Genomic DNA, 19,506 nt, shown 5'->3' with positions numbered 1-19,506 from the left:
CCACCGGAGAGCAGGACCCAGCCCAACCCACTGCGCCCCCCTTCTGTTACAACAGTATTTTATAATTTTATTTATGTAATTTCACACATGAATATAACCATTACATATTACTGGTATAAAACTAGCATTAATTAATACTATTATTAGCACCATTTACAAGTAACACACACACACACACACACACACACACACACACACACACACACACACACACGTCTGAAACTGCTTGTCTCGAGTGGGGTCGCAGCAAACCGGAACCTAACCTGGCAACACAGGGCATAAGGTTTAATACATACCAGAATATTATAATTCAGCTATACAGACAAAGGAAAAGTTTTTCCACAAATTACAACACATAGACTGCATTAAAATGTTGAGCACTAGTGAAGACTAGAGAAGAGAGTTTTAGATACTCACTAGTAGAGAACTTCATTGGCCTCGTGTCTCTCATATCGAACAGTTTCACACATAATCCTGCAATGACAAAAGGGTGAGGGAAGACAGTGAGCCACCATTTCATGCAATGGTCAAACATTGACGGGCTGGGCCTGGAGGCCTTTCCACACAAAATTCTGTGTAAGACCTCAAAAGTCAAAAACTAGAACTGCTCTCCTTTTGATGTGCACTGCTTACACAAACGATTCACCTCTGTTATGTTCACGAGAAGGAAACTTGATATTTCAAGATTCAAGACTGTGAGAATGATGCAGAACTGCAAATAGTAATCTAAACTCAACATGGAAAAATAAAACAGCCCAGTGAAATTACACATTTCATAAGGCTCTCTGGGGAGGAGGTGTGTGGGTTTGCAGTTTTATGACTGCACTTGCACAGTGTCAGGTATACGCCATGTATGTTTTCCAAATACCTTCCCATAAGATCATAATGGGAACTGGGGCCTCCTAAAAGGTCAGGAAGAGGAATGTTCCAATTGTCATGTGATCTAATAACTTCCAACACCCTAATCCACACGCATTCATATTTGGCATGCCAAGAAGTGGCTCTAGAGTAAAAAGCTAATCAAGCGGCACTACAAATATTATTCAAAGTAGATTTAGAATGCAAGACAAACTGCAATGGTGTCGTCGAGTAAGGTGAATCTGGAATTACCTGAGCTAGATCTGCAGTGGTATCTGATACTACCATGCATCATGTTGCATAGCAATTCTAAGATTTTAAATTCAAAATTGTTAACCCCAAACACAAATTTTACCTTAATTGGTGTTCTCTTAAATTAGACAGGGCTTCCATTCCATGGAGATACGAGTACACAATTTCGAGGTCCTGTGGAAGAGAGATAATTTCCACTGTATTAGGATACATGTCTGAAATGGCACAATAAGAACAAACCCTGTAGCATACAGACTGTGCCAACCATTTCAGAGTGAGAAAACATTAAGGAAGGTTAATGACAATATGAACAATGACATTCTTGAATATAGCACCTTCTTTGTAAAAATTTTTAACATTATCCAAGACATTCCAAATGGTCTGAAACAGTAATTGTACAGAGCTACGTAACCTTTGCTGCAAACCCAAATAATACGAGCTGAAAAGCAGACAGGGATCTGAAAAGGCAAGACTGATACACAATGATTCAGGTACCACAACACCAGGAATGAACAGCTACAGCATGAGGGAAAAGACGTAACACACAAACCGGGTTCCATCTGTTACAGACATTGAGTGGTGCCACCATGATGGCAGCGACAAAACACGGTTCCGTTTCTGCACAGAATGGGTGTGTCATCGGCCAGCAGCCACACATGACCGAGCCCTGGCTCACAGGCCCACTTCAACACAGCATCCAAGCTGATGGTTCAGATGTTTACAATAAGCACAGCCCAGACACTCGTATGGCAGTTCATAAGGTAAGGGGGGGGGGGAGCAAGTTAAAGTACACCACCATTGTACTTGACTACCAGGAAAATGGCACTATAAACACAAAGATAAATTTAGCTAAGGACAAGCTAAGGTTTTTTTTTTTTTTTTGACAGTGTACTGTATTTATTTAGCAAAGAATTATGCAAGAGAAAAGTTACTGCAACCAGTTCACATCACTTGGACAGAAGGTCAGCTAAACAACAGCTTTTGATGCTCTGCTTCAAAGGCACAGCACAGGGGAGGGACACAGCAAAGCTCCCATATGAACACACACACACACACACACACAAAAAATGCAACTAAAAAGTTTTCAATTGAGCTGGGAGTGATCTCAAACCTGACAAGACACAACCTGTGCAATTCTCTGTCATTTGTGTTGTACTATAGGAGTGTAAGCAGTGCAGCTGAACTTTTACTCCGGGAACAGTGTGTTTAGGTTCCTTCCTCTAGTTCTACGGACCCTTGAGGCTGACCTCAAACCCGAGCTTGATCCAGTTCTGTGTGTAGAACTGACAAAATTCTCTGGCCTATAGTCAGTTTTGTATTCTGAACTGTGTTGTGGTGTTTCCATACCGCTTTAGTGTAATTGTCAAACATAAAACTTTTTAGTTACCCTATACCTGCAAGTTTCCCTGGATAAAGACATGAGAAATAAAAAGATAACAAGCATACAGTAAAATTACAAGTTCAATTTCAGCAGTTTTTCTTTAAAAGACGCACATATCTACTAGCAGATAACATTTTCAGCACAACAACGCAAGTATTGTTTTCAGCTGTAACGCAGTGTAAAACTAAAAGGATGAGCTGCCCCCTGTTGGTGATTCACAGTATTGCTCCCAAAGTCCGACAAAATGACTGACCGCCGTTTCCGCAGGCGTTCCTTTTCACACCTCTGGGTCATTTAAAACCACAAAAGTGTACAGTGTGTGAAAACTTCACAATGGCATTTGCTGCGAACAGAACAATTCCACAAAGCGGACAAGAATGTGAGAGATGTGTGCGGGCAACGCGTGAGACAGTGACTCAGCATGAAGGCCGAGCAGCCTGTACAATGAAGTCCTTTCTCCACAGGGATGTGTGCTGCAGGAAAGGCACCAGTAAGTGTGACTTACCATTGCTAATACCATCAGCAGTATTGTTCATTTAGCTGATGCATTTGTCCAAGACCACTAACCATGTTTAGACATTGCAGAATTGCATACAAATGCACACACTTGTAAAAGCAAAAACATTGACCAGTACAGTTACTGGCTCTTAGTGCTTGAATTTTTGCCAAGATAATAAGCATACTGTTGCTAACACTACATCTAATTTAAAAACGTTTATTGCTGCTACTCAGTCTGGATTTTGTTTTGAAAAGGGGGTGACTGCAGATATCCAAACATGGAATGCAAAATAAATAAATGGCAAACAAAGGGCTGAAGGGGACTAATTGTAATAACCAAAATTGGCCACTAGATGGCAAACTGGACCAAACTTCGATACAGCTGTATAAGCTTATTTTCCGTTCTAATAGAACACCTGGACAAGCCCGTGAACAGCAGGAGCACAGTCAGCTTTTCACTAATTACATTATTTTAACAGTGTAATGTACGGGCGATGTTTTAATGCAACTACATTTTCCATAGTACCTAAATACACTAACAAAAATTCACTTTCATGGCTTTTTCTACAACCAAACTACACCTTTTTTTAAATTAATGCACCAAAACGGTAATTATAGGTGGATTTCATTATGTTGCAGGTTTGACACTTTCAAAGTGAGCACGAAAAGTCTATGCGATACTGTACTTTGCTGCTATGCCTTTTCAACATCCACAAATGTGTCTGAACATAACTACACAGAAGAGCAGAAGAAAGTACTTTAATGCTCTTTACAGGTTATCAGTTTGAGGAAGTACCTTGCTTAGAGGCAGAAGAGCAGCAGAAAATTGAATTTACATTTATTCATCTAGTTGACACTTTTCTCCTAAGTGACAGTGTTAGTCTACCTACAATTAGTTTTCCATTTGTACAGCTGGGTAATTTATTTTTTATTAGAGCAAATTAGGCCAAGTACCTTGCTCAAGGGTACTACAGCTGGAAGTAAGATTCAAACCTGCAACCAGTTCGGGTCCAAGGCAGCAGCTCTAACCACTACGCTACAAGCTGACACTTACACAAATCACTCAATTTTAAAACCACTGACAGGTGAAGTGAATGTTGACTATCTCATTACAGTGAGACCTGTCAAGGGGTGGGATATATTAGGCAGCAAGTGAACAGTCAGTTCTTGAATTTCATATGTTGGAAGCAGGAAAAATGGGCAAGCATAAGGATCTGAGCAACTTTGACAAGGGCCAAACTGTGATGGCTAGACTGGGTCAGAGCATCTCCAAAACAGCAGGTCTTGTGTGGTGTTCCCAGTATGCAGTGGTTAGTTAGTACCTACCAAAAGTGGTTTAACAAAGAACAACCGGTGAACCGGCGACAATCATGGGCACCCAAGGCTCACTGATGTGCATGGGTAGCGAAGGCTAGCTCATCTAGTCTGATTGCACAGAAGAGCTACTGTAGCTGAAAACCCTTATGCTGGCCATGATAGAAAGGTGTCAGAACACACAGTGGAATGCCGCTTGCTGTGTATGGGACTGTATAGCCGCAGACTGGTCAGAGTGCCCATGCTTACCCCTGTCCACTGCCGAAGGCGCTTACAATGGGCATGTGAGCGTCAGAACTGGACCATAGAGCAATGGAAGAAGGTGACCTGGTCTGATGAATAACGTTTTCTTTTAGATCATGTAGACGGCCGGGTGTATGTGCGTCGTTTACTGGGGAAGAGATGGCAGCAGGATACACTAGGGCAAGAAGTAAAGCCAGCGGAAGCAGCGATGCTCCTGGCAGTGTTTTGCTGGGAAACCTTGGGTCCTGGCATTCATATGGATGTTACTTTCACGTGTACCACCTACCTAAAAAGTTGCTGCAGACCACGTCCACCCCTTCATGGCAACAACAGTATTCCCTGATGGCAGTGACCTCTTTCCGCAGGGTAATGCACCCTGCCACACTACAAAAATTGTTCAGGAATGGTTTGAGGAATGTGAAAAAAAAGTTCAAGGTGTTGACTTGGCCTCCAAATTCCCCAGATCTCAGTACAATCAAAGAGCTGTGGGATGTGCTGGACTTACAGGACTTAAAGGATCTGTTGCTAACATCTTGGTGTAAGACACCACAGGACACCTTCAGAGGTCTTGTGAAGTCCATGCCTTGACAGGTCAGAGCTGTTTTGGCAGCGTGAGGGGGACCTACACAATATTATGTAGGTGGTTTTAATGTTGTGGCTGATCAGTGTATAGTCACTATGTTACCTACTGCATCATGCTTCAGTAACATTCCTGTACACTGAGGTGACATCTTCACATTGGTAGCATTCTTTGTCCATCCTTAAGTGTTCATCTCTTTACCCAACAATGAATATGTATACTGTTGCTTAAGAAAAGTTTGATCTTGATGAGTTCTTAACTTCACGGAAACAGACTACCTGTAGTCGAAGATCTAGCAAGTCTGACAAATCAACTTCAGGGGGAGCTGGGAGTCCTCCCTTTTCATCAATTGTTTTTAATGACTTGATCTGATGGTGTGGTTTAGAAACAGAAAAAGTACTTGGTCAGAGAGCAGACATTCCAGAGATGTCACAGTCAAAAACAACAAACCACCGCACTGCTACACCAATCAATTGGGGAACCTACATGAACTGAACACATGTAAACATTCATTCATTTTGCATGTTTTCTCCTTTGCAACATAAAATTAACTTCAGTGATCTGACACTTTGCACAAGGCAATTTACAACAGTAGATAATTAACTGTAGGTAGTGTAAGTTAGACAGGAATGCATCTATATACACTCAAACTGAAAGGGTAATTTAGACTTACAAATTCACCAAAAACATGTCTATGTTTGGACTGCGGGAGGAATGGTTCAAATTCATGGAAATGGAATTCATTGGCGAAATGGAATTCATTCAGCAGACGCTTTTCTCCAAAGCGACATACATCTATGTCGCTTTGGAGAAAAGCGTCAGCTAAATGAATAAATGTAAATAGGAGAAATCTAACAAAAACACAGGGGGAAGAAACTACACAGACTAAGCAAAATTCAAACCCACAGCCCAGAAGCTAACACACACCAGCACTACCTGTCTACCACCACATTTGAATGACTCATGCTATTGAACACTAAATAATAAATAATAATAATCCCGTCAAAGTTGTTATGGAAAGGTGGCTGTGAGACTTTTGGATGCATCTAAGAATACCTTAGAACAGCTACCCAGTACCTTACTCATCAAAATGAGATTAATCATAGTACCAAACACTTCCTGTACCATGGTTACATCAGGAATGCAAGGTAATAGGCTGATCATAGGAGCGATTACAATGAAAAAGTGCCCTCAGAGAGCTGTGTTTATTCCTATACTGGGGCATTTCCTTCCCAGTGCCTTTAAGGCATGACAAGACTAACAGCTACACATTCCTTACTACAGCAGCATGCACAGAATGTGGCCAGGATTCCAGTCTTTCCCTATGCTTACGCAACCTTGTCACGGGAGTGTGCTACAGGGTTGTCAGGTCAGGTCGGTGGGAGGTACAAATTACTCCACCAAATTCCAGTACTTGACCAGCTCTTTTCATAAGCTAAGCAATGCAGAGCAAATGACAGAATTTACATGAGGCACTGTTTTCCTGACTCCCTTTAACCAACTTCAGTATGTTACCTCACACCTGACCGTAAAAGCAAGCTGTATAAGGTAATAACATATTAGCTGGTGTTTGGGAGGCTATTGGCCCTTTATATTTCATCAACCTTTGATTAATTTCCTCATTAAGCTTTTGACTTCTAATAAAACATATCACCGACTTCACAAAAAGCAAATCCACCCCTGCACTTGTGAGAGCACCGGTCCCCCTGACTGCTCTGGCCAAACTAGGAGCCAATGCATTTCAGCCACCTGAAGGCCAAGATAGAGCATGTAAGCAGCTGCATCCAAGCAAACATTCTTCAGCTAGAGAACAGAGCATGAACCAAAGTTAAGGCAGTGTACAGCTAAGAAAGTCAGTACCCAGAGTGAGGCCTTCCTGTACTGACAACATTCACTGTGTGTTCGGTGTAGTTACAAGGACATGCACAATGAATTCATGGAATATGGCATTTAGTAAAACATGGCTCCTTACAGGTGCTGTGACTCTGCACATACATTTATTTATTAGATGCTTTTATCTAAAGCAATTTCCAAACAACACTATGTAGTGTTATCAGCCCACATCTTATTCACCCAAGGTGACTTACAATGCTAGATACACTACCTCCAGTGAGTCACTCATCCATACACAAGGGAAACGTGCTTCCTCCCTGCCACACTGAAATGCGCGTGAGCATTACAGGTGACTTAAGTCACTAATCCACCTAAACAGCATGTCTTTGGACTGTGGCAAGAAACTGGAGCACTTGGAAGAAACCCACACAGTACTTGGTTCCATATACCTTAATAGGGAGGAGATCACTCATTTACTACTATGTTCCAACTACACAAACATAGTAGGGGATGTGTTAGCTCACATAAGATTGAGTAAACAGTAGTGATGAAATTTTAACACAGGGTAACAGTCTTGTTACGAAGGCATTTCAAATTCAAGGAAGGTCTAGTTAAAGAACTGTGCAATGCAGCACATAACCAGTCAGTGTGACCACGCAATAAGGATGCCCAAGGTCCTCATGCCAGAGTCACTCTGTAGATACAATTAGCACTGCTGATCTTCAGACCCTTTCATTTGTGACATTATGGGCAGTCATTGAAAAACCCTGAACTAATTAGGTTAAGGCTGCTATTTGCCAATATGTAGACTGGTAGGCAATGTTCCTGTTTGCCAGCTGTGAGAAACATCTTCACACATCCCTCCCCTGCACTTGAAAATCACACACTGTAGAGGTAGAAGTTACATCAACAGGAAACGGACACAAAAATCAGAAAATTAACTGTTTTTGCACAAAAGCAAGCAATTTTCAAATCTGCTGCAAACACTGATCCATCCAGTTCATCCCAGGTACCAAAATCAGGTAATGAAAATGGTGTTGAGGTTAAGTACAAACAGTTTTCCTGTGGCGTACATCAACATTGTGTTCACTGGCTGTTCTCTCTTACATTTATTCATTTAGCAGATGCTCTTCCCATCTCTCCTGCCACAGCATTACAACACTCCTGGGAACATTTGAGCCAGGTGGAAAGTCCAGAGTTGAACCAGAGTGCCAGCATCCTTAGGATGCCACCTGAAGCCAGGAATGCATGACCACTCACCACCCCCACAGGTTCAACCAACTGGGCCTGGATTATGACTTCTGTCTCTACAAACACTAGCTTTATGCTGCACTTAGTACTGTTTTTTTTAGATACACACACACCTATACAGGTTCTCTGTAAACATTTCAGAATGCCCAAAAGGGGTGAGCTACCACTGGCACTTGGACACCGAGAGTTACATTCTTCTCTTCTTCACAGCTAGGAGTTTGTTTTCCTCTCCACAGCCGCCAGCAGTTACTTGCCCAACTCTATCACACATTATCACTATTTCTGTCACTATCCCTTTTTTTTTTTTAAAAAAAAAAAAAAATCGATTGTTCAGCACTTTGCATCACACTGAGAAGAATGCTTTATTAAAAAAAAAAAAAAAAAAAAAAAAAAAAAAAAGTGAAGATGTGAATGTGAAATACCATCTGAAAATCAGGATAAGAAATGAAAAGGGGTCCAGCTATTGTTGAAACCTTTTCCATACATCTTATTCAGTGTACACTGAAAAGAAAGTGTCAGACTAGAAAAAGGTTGTGAAGTCCCCTCTCTCCCCATCCCCAGGCTGGACATAAGATTCCAGACTACAGGGTACTACCCACAATAACCAGCAAATACACACACACACTTTCGGAACCGCTTGTCCCAGCAAATAGTTTGTGTTCATTCACAGAAGGTCAGACACACAGTTCAGGGCCATGGCACAGCTGCACATCTGAATCTGGCTATCAGCAGGTCCCCTCTGTATGCAGAGATGCCAGTACCATTCTGGCACCACTGGAATTTCCCATGAAAACAGCTGCTGTACAGTCCATGTCACTGCACTCATGTCACCTGAGCCAATGGCCCACATTCCAGGATGACAACTCAAAGATTGTATCTTGAAGCCCAACACAAATAGACTTCCTCAACAGTGTGCAGGGAGCATGCCAAGAGGACCACATGCCTGTCTGGCTGAGGTATGACTGTAGAACAGGGACAGACCGATGGACAGAACACAGAAGTTTCTTCTGTCCGCAGAAATACAATAAACGGATAACACCACCCCCACTGTACGCGAAGAACACATTGTGTGGTCCAATAATACAGTTATATACAATTGTTATGCAAAACACATTTATCTAAGTGCACTGTATGAGTCACCCCAAATGACACAGAAGATGCAAATACCTGTTAAAGCTGATGAGGGTTTCACAAAGGGTGAAAGTAGAATTTGAAAGGGAAATGATAAAAACAATTGCATAGTAAAACAACATTCTCAGAATCCTAGAATGGTCTTCATAAATCTGCTGCTATATGAAAAGCTGTGTTAAAAGTTGCAAATTAAAGCATTTAAATCAGTGTTCAGTTTTTTTGTTTACAAACAATAGTGCAGTGAAAAACTCCATCGTGGATTGGAATGTATGGCTGTGGTACTATACATCTGATCACTGCAAGAAAGGGACAGCCCCACATTACAAAAAGGCAGCCTGCTGGTAGGGCGGATGTTTCTGGCAGGATGGTTTAGGTGCATGGGAGTAAAGTCTATTGGAATGGAGCAGACAGCAGGGGCTGCATGGCTGCAGACTTTTCTATTAGGTTTCATTTCTCTTCGCACAGAAAACAAATTTTACTACCAGTTTGATGTGAAATAATGCAATGTGTTCAAAATCCAAGCAATTTGTTGAACACTTTCTGTTCAAATCCTGGACACAAGCAGCCAATACAGACTAACTTATGTGACTGAGTTGCTTTAATTTCTATCTTTGAAGTAAACTACACAAAAATGTTAATGCTATACTATTAAATGGCAGCTCAGTACCACTGCACCCCCCCCCCAACAGCAAAAACCAAGTGGATGAGAAAAAATAGGCAGATCTGATAGCACTTCTGTTGTCAGTGCATAAGAGCCAAATACCAAGGATAGTGGTTCAAGCCTGCTGTAATGAAAGGTCTGCTCCTTTGCTTTTTGCATCAGGTGGGACAGTCAGTCATTGCTGCTCAAGTTTCCTATACAAGAAGTATAAAGACAATTCAAAGCTGTGTATGCATATTTGAAATATTTTGATAAAGTGGAAAGTATCAATGCTCACTGCAGACAGAATGACATTTTGTAACCGATTTCCAAGAATCTGACCCTGGGGAGGGGAAAAAAAAAAAAGGCTACTAATGTAAATATAACTCAAAAGCAACATCTCAGGACAGGACACATTTGTGCCCATTTCACAAAGAAAAGATGGGAGGTCAAGAGAAGAAAAGCTTGATCTGAATTCTCCTACTTCTGTCACCAAACAATTTCAAACAGTAGCAGACAAACTAGGCCAAATAAAGATTGCTCTGTGCTACTCAAACAAAAGATCATGTGAGTACCTAATTACTTCAGATTATATGGCTGAACCGCTCTGGGGGAGCACCTTCTACATGAATTCACATGGATAGAATCGAAAACCCATGTTTCAGGAACTGGACATATACTCTAATGACTAACAAGCTACAGTGAAATGACTATGTGTAACAACTCAGTTTAACTACTCAGCCAAATAGACTGCTCCCCATCATCAACAAGACCTAATCACTTGCTACACTCCAGACTGCTACACTCCTCCACCTATGCCAGCTTGGTGGTATCCACACAAAAGGTCAAAAATCAACAGCATAAAGGTTTTCGGTTCTGGCTCTGATGTGGTAAAATGACTTCTCCCCCCCCTCACTCAGAACTGCTGAATATTTCTCTACATCTAAGGTGGCTCTCAAAATTTGCCTCTTTTGAACTCACTTCTCCCCTAACCTCTTAAGTGTTCGATAAACATGTACAGGTTTGTTATCTGTTCAATAGTGAATAATTTGTCTAATTGAAAAAGCCTATATACAGCTACTTGTGTAAGGTATACTGGTTTATACAGCAGTGTGTGACAAGCTTACTGTACTCAATCACATGTGCACCCAAATTTCCTCCTGTTGATGTTATGCACTTTTTTGTATTGTTCTCGGACAGATTCAAAATCCTTATTATAGCACCAGGTGAAGTGATTGCTAAGGACTCCGAAGAATGAAATTCCAGGAAACACTTATGATATCGATTCCATTCCATCCAGGCCATAACTACAAGCTTCAGGGTGTTCAGAAACCCTGGAAGTACTGACAAGGGCAGTCACTGATCTGTAGAATAAAACTACTGCTCCTGCTCTACTTTCTTCCTTAAACAGCCAAGATGCATTTCTCCTCTGTTTGGCTGAGGGGAGAGAGGCCCTTCCAGCTAGTACCCTCCACTTTGACAACCACTAATTTCTCTCCGTGGTTTCCTTTCCAGCCTGGCAATCAGTGCTTTTGAAAGACTGGGATTGGAGAAACAATGGCCCCTTTATGGGCCTCGAGCCTGGAGTTAGGGCGGAGACAGAACAGTACATGCTGCCGCTCTCCAGGCTGCTTTGCGTTGTATGGTATAGACACATCCAGCAGTACATCCTAGAAAGGCATTAATCTCCTCTCTCCCAAACAAAACAAGGAAGCTAGGTAGGAAGTGTGTGAAAATCTTGCAAGGAGCACTGCAGCTTCCCATTCTGCCATAACATTAGATTCTGTGAGAACAGTCTGCTCAGAAAAACTTGGCAAAGCACTGACAACCCCCACCACAGAGGAAAAGAAGGGAAGAAGCAGAGAGGTGGGGGCGTAGAAGGGGCAGAAAAATGTGTCAGAGCTACTACAAGGAACCAGCCTGTTTAGTCAGACTGCAGTAGGGCAACATCCAGTCACCCAGATGAATAGAGATTAACCCTGGAGCAGCAAGGGCACAACTGCATCCACCAGGCTGCCCATGAAATTACTACTAGAAAAATTCCCTGCAAGGTGCCCAATGCCATTTTCAGTTTCTTCCGAAAGTAATGAATGAGGGGTGTGAATCATTCACTTGTTCTCTTGAATTTTCTACAACAGAAAAAACTTGTCATATGCAACCTTAAACAGGAAACGAACCCTGACGAAGAGGGGAGAGGAAACAAAGTCAGCACAGGTTCCAAACTGCTACAGAAATGTTGGGGAGAAACAAATGAAATATAAATTTTCTTCATTTGAATCTGAAATATTTCAGTTTTTTAAAGGGGACATTGATAAAAACAAAAATATCCCAACAAAATGTTGATGTAGACAGTTGCCACCCTGAGAGTACAGCAGCACTTGCCCTGCTTATGGTTTACAGATGCACACTTCCCACATCAGTGTGGTAATGCATTGGTTTCCTTAACAAGATGGTAGGAAGATAAGCCAGAAAAAGTGCAATATCACACATAAGTCTGCTTCCAATCTCCCAGCCTTGGACCAGGTAATATCAAAGCTCCCTTTGGCATTTTTCGAAATAAAATGTGAGAAAGCGGTGGGAGGGGATCCTGTAGGCTGGAAGAGAAACTTTGCCATTTCGAGCGAGAACAGTCTCTTCCACCACCCTATTCTGTCACGCCTGTGAGAAACGTTTGAAGGCAAAGATTAATATCATACTCAGGATAGGCAGGCAAAGGGCAGCAAAAGGGACAAGAATTTCAGCAAAAAGAGAAAATGTGACATTTTACCTCGCCAAACTGCTGAGAAGGAAGAAACTCAGCGCTTGTGCGCTATTTAACACTTGTCCCTGAAAAATGTTTTTACTGTAAGAGAAAATCTCAGACGCCAATGCTACATGTGCCAGATCAGAGATTTCTCGCCTTCTGTCAGGGCTGTACCAAGTTTCAAAAGGAGAAAGTATAGGAAATGGAGGTATAGAAAGCCTTCACTTGTGAAACAATTATCTGCAGTATTTTATAGGATTTCAACAAAAATGCAGCACAACAAAAGCTATTTATGATACTCACACACCAAACACAAAAGAGATTAAGTATTTCTTGAGGGGAAACTAAGTGTTTTTGTAACCTATTCAAGTATTCAACTTGTTTAAAAGTAGGTCAGACCTTTTCCATTTCAGAAACAACCTCTCAAACATCTTCATTAACCAAACCCATGAAGCATTGGGGATTTTCAAGGATGTGAAATTAACAGCTTGCACCATGCAAACAAAATCAATGGCTTACATGAAACGAAAGCCCTGGAAATACACTGGCTTTCGCCATTTCCCCTTTTAATGCATTTATACCAGTTGGTATCATTTCGAAGTACTACAAAAAAAAAAATGGGAAGAGAAAATGGCTGGCTTTGAGTGTAGCGAATCCTAAATTTCAAAACAGTTTATTTTTAGCCCACCTAGTATCAGTTTCAGCGGGTAGCAAGGACAGCTGTTCCAAGCATAGATAAATGTTTACAGTAAACGGAACAGAGCTCTCAGTTACAGCCTGTCATGAATACTAAGGAATGGGTGGGCATTTCCTGGGCACAAGCCCCAGATAAGTTTCTATGGTTTAAAAAAAATATAAGACAACATTTAAACACAGCAGTAGAAATAAAGCTTTTTTAAAATTTCAGATTTTTTTTTTTTTTTAAAAAGGCATTAAAATCCCATTTCCTTTGGCTTGGCTGTAAACATAACACAGATGTTTTCTTCCTAACTGAAAATGAGCAATGTTTTGTAACCTCCTTGAGTGCCTGACTTTAGTCCTTGGGTCCATTATTCACTATCACCGCCACTGTATTTCTAGTGCGCTTCCCACGCTGTAGCTACAGTGCAAGAGCACCACTGCCAAAGGCTTGTTTATATAAACAGTCATCTAAAACCCACTTGACCCCACTGGAGTCACATTCATACTCAAAATCGCATCACTAAGAAACAACTTTTTCTGTAATGCACCTCCAAACAACAAGGCAGATAGAAAAAGGCCAACAAACTAGAGCAGACAACTGCGAGAGACTACGTGTGCATCCCTAACACATTGCTTCCATTTCAGTGAACTCTCAACCAAAGCTCACATGCTCACGCTGTTAACTGTGCGGAACAGACAGCCCCTTACTTTGCGAGGTCAATAACCAATCTGGCCGTGAAAAATTCCAATACAATCAGAGTTAACTTGATTTCCAGGAGAAAAACCCATGCTTGTGAAATCAGCCAAGTAGGGAAGGAGTGAGAATGGCACAAAACAAATCTCATGGTGCAGTATGTGTGGCGTTACAGATATCGGCTTGATTGCTGAACAGATGCTGCGTGGTACACTAACACTGAAGAAACAAACTGGTACATTTATCACCTGTATTTCTGTAGCTCCTCTGTAAAAGACTTAAGACAATACTCACCATTGCCCTTTGAAGAACAATAGAATCTACACTGAATACACAAATTTCAGGTTTCTATATACAGTACTTGAAAAATTTAACATTTCTTTAAAAGAAGGTAAATGAAAAGCACTTTCTGGCAACAGCTGACTGTGGGAGGAAGACATAGTAGTGTTATGCAAAGAAGTCACCTGCAAACCTATCCATTGTAAAGCGCAACTACAGGCAGAAACAATGCGAGATCTGTTTTTTCTGCTAGTGCCAGATGGAAAGGCAGGAACTGTCAGCAACTCTAGGTTATCTTGGCCCCTGAGGAGCTTATTCCATCCTCTGCCCACTATCTTCAGTACATCTTGTTATTTCACTCTTTTTACCCTCCCATTCCCCAGATCATTCCCCCACCCTGGTTCCCAAGTCATGCCTCAATGTCCCCAGTACAAAATGTACCACCTCACCAGTCTCTGCCTGAACGGCAGTCCATCCGTAGAGTCACAGAATATAAAGTTTTGAAATGGAAGCCAGGTGTGTGTTGTCCGTCCGTCCGAACCGCTCGCCCCATACGGGGCACGGGAACCTAACCCGGCACACAGGGTGTAAGGCTGGAAGGGTAGGGGACACACCCAGGACAGGACGCCAGTCCGTCGCAAGGCACCCCAAGCAGGACTCGAACTGCAGACCCACCGAAGAGCAGGACCCGGACCAACCCACCGCGCCACCACACCCCCGGCCTGTGTTGTAGACGACCAATATTGTGTAGTCAGGAAGAGCAGTGCTTGCCGACTGATATATCCCCGACAGCGTGACTCGCTTTAGTACAGTTTGCTGTCCTTTCTACCAAAGACACCCTTCCACAGCACAAGTGCTCCAACCAGCAACTTAACAATCCATTTCTTGAAGAATATCCTTGACATTTGTCAGTACTGAACTGATCTTACACATTGGCATGTTCTTGCATATTCCATAATCCTCTGACTCATTACCACTCTGTAGGTGCTAGCACTGGAGAGCAATTACAGCAAAAAATGAGGGTGACTTAGCCATGTCAGAGAAAACACAGGAGACAGGAAACAAGTAAGCCAAAGTTTTGATAAAATCCCTGCCACCGCAGTCTCCAAACGGACAAAAGCAGACTGAAGGAGCTTCCCTGCAATGGTGAATAATGCAGATAAGAGACTTATGTGTGGGTTGCCTGTTCAAGTGGGTTGTCATGTGGGTGTGCTTCATCCAAAATGCCTCTCTGTATGCATGCTACAGAAAAAACAAAAGTATCTGTCAACAGTACCTGTAATTTGGGGCCTAAATTAGACCAGAGCATTACAAAGAATGGGGGGGGGGGGGGGCACGGTAGTACGGCAGGTCTGGGGTTTGAGTCCCGCTAAGGGTGCCTTGAGGCGGACTGGTGTCCCGTCCTGGCTGTGTCCCCTCCCCCTCCAGCCTTGCACCCTGTGTTGCCAGGCTGGGCTCCAGTTCGCTGCAACCCTGCTCAGAACAAGTGGTTTCAGCCTGTGTGCGATTATAAATACCACCACTTGTGCCGTCTAACCAGATTAGAGATTTATATAGATTGTTGACTTTGTGTATTTAAGTTGATATAGCATTGCAAGGCAGAGAACCCGTTTTAAAAAAAAAAAAAAAAAAAAAAAAAAAAAGAAAAAAACCACCCTGGACATTTTGCCTGGTGCTTTCAAATACGGTTTTTAGTTTTGAAACGCAGTGTTTCGAGAATCGCAAAGTTCTCAGTGCAAGTTCTTTTCTGTGACCAGCCACAGATATAGTTTGGGTCACAGTGAGTTTCTAAAGGAAACATACTTCCAAATAAAAGTGCAATAATGCTATGTACAAAAATATACATTTGGATTTTTTTTCCTTTTCTTTATATTATTACATTGTCTTGGTAAGTATGTTGTTGCCCAATGAGCTTTTGATGACAACTCTGAAACGGTAGTTACTTCAGTCAGTATTTTTTGTTCATGTTTTCCCTGCACTCAGTCTCTCTCGCATGTATACTTGCACACATGGAATTTAAGTATCACATCACAGGAAAATTTTCAGCCCTAGTGTTTCAAAAGCAACAAACAAGGGAAAGTTCATTTTTGAAGTCCAACACAATGTTTAAAATCAAGAGTAGAGCTTAATGCTCACAACCTCACTGAAATAAGGGGGAACAAATTAAATCACATAGATTTAAGCACTCTTTTCAACTCAGGAAAGAGCTCAGAACTAAACATTAAACCATTTTTACAGGGAGCCCAAAGTAATAAAACAAAGCAGGCACTGTTCTGTTAGAGGGGTCAGCGCTGTCAACAGCTAAGCCACAACTGTTAGTCCGCTGGGTGGCTGGCAGCCATGAACTGTCACATCAGTCCATAGCTCTCTGTCACAGCACTGTACCACTGATGGACAAAAGGTGTTGGAGTGGTGGGTATCTGCACAGGACACAGTGTGGCTCCATCAGTACAGCACTCCATCAGTTGGGCAGCACAGTGGCAGAGCACTGCTCTTACAGGACCTGGGTGGTGTGAAAGGATGCGAGTTTGATCCCCACTCAGTCTCTGGAGTTTGCATGTTGTCTGCATGGGTTTCCTTCGGGTGCTCCGGTTTCCTCTCAGAGTCCAAAGACATACTGTTCAGGTTCACCCACAGCGTGTGAATGACAGTGTGTTCCACTGGTGTACGGATGAGTGACTCATTGGAAGTAGTATATCTAGCAGTGTAAGTCACCCAAGGTGTGTAGGCTGATAATACTACATAGTTTACTCGAAGTCGCTTTGGAGAAAAGTGTCTGGTAAATAAACAAATGTAAATCGGTAGGTAAAGTCAGAGTAGTAACCAAATATATCTACTCTGACAAAATCAAAGTCTAATCGAGGACCAAATTTTTTATCTGCCAGAAAAGACCATAAAAATTAAAGTAACTCTTTTCAAGCTTACAGGATGACAAATGTGCATGAGGTCTCCTAAAAAGACCAAAAAGTAAGGCAAGGCCCCTCTGTGAAAGCACAGCATGTTCATTTTGAAATTTAATAATTCATTGCTTGCTCCAATGAAAGATGTTTTCCTACTGACATTTCCCCTCTCAGCCATACAGTCTACAGCAAATTTCTGCATTTCCTCACTAGGGGGTCCTGGTTGCTAGAGAACGCCACACAAACGCCACTTACCCACCTATTTTAATAAATATGTCACACCTCTAGCAGGAATTTATGTTTTCTGTGAAAACAAGACAGAATAGGGATATTACACCATTAAATTGTGACTGAATTAACAGTGTCACAATCCAGTGCAATAGTGTGTCCTGTGAGACTACTGTGTACTTTGTTGTTACTGTTATGCCACACAGCAGAGGAAAAAAACCACCTAGCTGCACAAGAATTGTATTATTGCACTTCAGGCTGAGACCTATTTCAAAGCTTTGCAGTTCTGTAATTAGCAATGAATATGAAGACCAAGTGGAGGTGTGCAAAAGAGCTAAGGTGCTCAACAGAGCTAAGGTTTCTTAAAGCACAAAGTTTTTGCAATGACGTTTAGATCTGCTTATATGCAATTTCAAGCACAGTGTTTATTTTGCAGTGTAAAATATAATTTAATACAACACCCAGAACACAAGCAACCTCCAACCCAGCACTTCAGCGTGGCTGTGATGACCTTGGCCAATGCACCAGAAACGTGTAAATTGCAGCCATTTCCAATTACCAGTTCTATGGCTTCCCATTTCATTCCACACTAAAGAAATTTTTCAAAACCTATTTGCTTAAGCTAACGCTTCAATGGATGCACAGAAATAAAAGAAGCCACTTTGTTCTTACCAGAAGGAAATGGGATTCACTTCAAAAGCGTGGGGTATGCTGTTGTCCCTTTGCAATGTAAAGTGGCGCACAAGCGCATCTCTCTCAGCTTTAAAGGCTTGTGTTTTGAAACTGCCAGAGAGTTAAATACAGAGGTGTGGTTGATTTCTTGCTCACAAGCAATTTTCCATCACAAACTAACATCTTTTGACCACTTTAATCTTATTGCACGCAAAAGGCTGCACATAGTGATCAGCGATTGAGTAGGAACCCTGTGGCTGGAGGATAATTTCGTTTTTCCTGTAAGTGCGAATTGCCACCGATCTGTTCTCTGGGGACCCCCGTGTTGTTTATCTCTCCTAGCAAAAGTGCCCTACCTCCATGACTGCTTATACGCCGCTTTGCACTGTGGAATGTTTAGCATCAGCATTACCCATCGTCCTCTGCCACCTCCAGGAAAAGGTGGTGCTGTCCACACATGTTGGCGGTAATGGTTTCTGCGCACAGTGCACATATTTCATCATTTTATCCAGAAGAATACAGACATAACATTTACTTAGAATACAACAGTGGTGGGTGAATTGTCACGCCTTTCACAACACATTACAGAACACAGGACTTTGTGTTCATGTCGATCCTTTTTCATAATTCTCCAAGAAGTGAGACACCTGATGTTACTAAATTAATAAACTTTACTATTCACCAAAACTGGATTCCACTTTCAGATTTGGAGGGGTTTCACTTTGGGTAAACTGTTCTTGTCAGCTTTTTCCATTTTTTGTTTTAAAAAAAAAAAAAAAGCCTTGAAATAAAAAGGACAGAGGTTCCAGACTTATGTTTCCTGCTGAAAATGTAAGCTGGGTCAGCAGGGGGAAAGAAAAAAAAAAAAAAATTAACAGAACATGGACAACATACTTTGGACTTACACCACTAAAACAGACTGAATAGACCAAAACAAAAATTTTCACATTTCAATTGTTTAAAACAGGGAATCTAAAATAAAATCACTGACTGGGGGGGAATACCTAGGGCCATTAAATTATTCTGACCTTTTTGCCAATTCCAAGAGGGACAATATTAAATGTTTAATTAGACCCCACATGGACAGGTTCCCTTACAACAGCTGCTTATCGTTCACACACCAAATTAAAGCACAGGGCACCTCATCGATCCTTCAGGCCAAACACTGCCTTTGGTCATCCTTCTTTTCCACTACATTTCTGTACCTGTCACAGTCAGCAAGTTCCTGTCAGAAGTCTTATTTTGCCAGTTAGACACACAACTGAAATTATGTACAGCCCAAGGGCAAGAACGACTCCTTTCCACACCCTGTTGCATGTGTGATGTCA

The 19,506-nt window shown here is 41.8% G+C and overlaps 1 protein-coding gene across 15 annotated transcripts in view; it reads right to left on the bottom strand.

The window, feature by feature from the left end:
* rapgef2b (Rap guanine nucleotide exchange factor 2b) overlaps window positions 1–19,506 on the bottom strand; it is an 86,814-nt gene that overhangs the window by 54,482 nt on the left and 12,826 nt on the right. For 13 of the 15 annotated variants that reach the window (XM_018735827.2, XM_018735823.2, XM_029259180.1 and 10 more), the window contains exons 2-3: window positions 1,214–1,284; window positions 418–474 (exon numbers count right to left, since the gene is read on the bottom strand). In XM_018735827.2, coding sequence (XP_018591343.1) covers window positions 418–474; window positions 1,214–1,284 — 128 coding nt within the window. Of the gene's footprint in view, window positions 1–417; window positions 475–1,213; window positions 1,285–14,563; window positions 14,620–18,178; window positions 18,257–19,506 lie in introns of those variants that run through there. The other 2 variants (XM_018735830.2, XM_018735832.2) reach the window with 2 other exon arrangements.

Source organism: Scleropages formosus, chromosome 16 (genome assembly GCF_900964775.1).
Source record: "Scleropages formosus chromosome 16, fSclFor1.1, whole genome shotgun sequence".
NCBI lineage: Eukaryota > Metazoa > Chordata > Actinopteri > Osteoglossiformes > Osteoglossidae > Scleropages > Scleropages formosus.
Note: the sequence above shows the minus strand (reverse complement) of the source record. Positions and strands in the feature narration are given on the sequence as shown.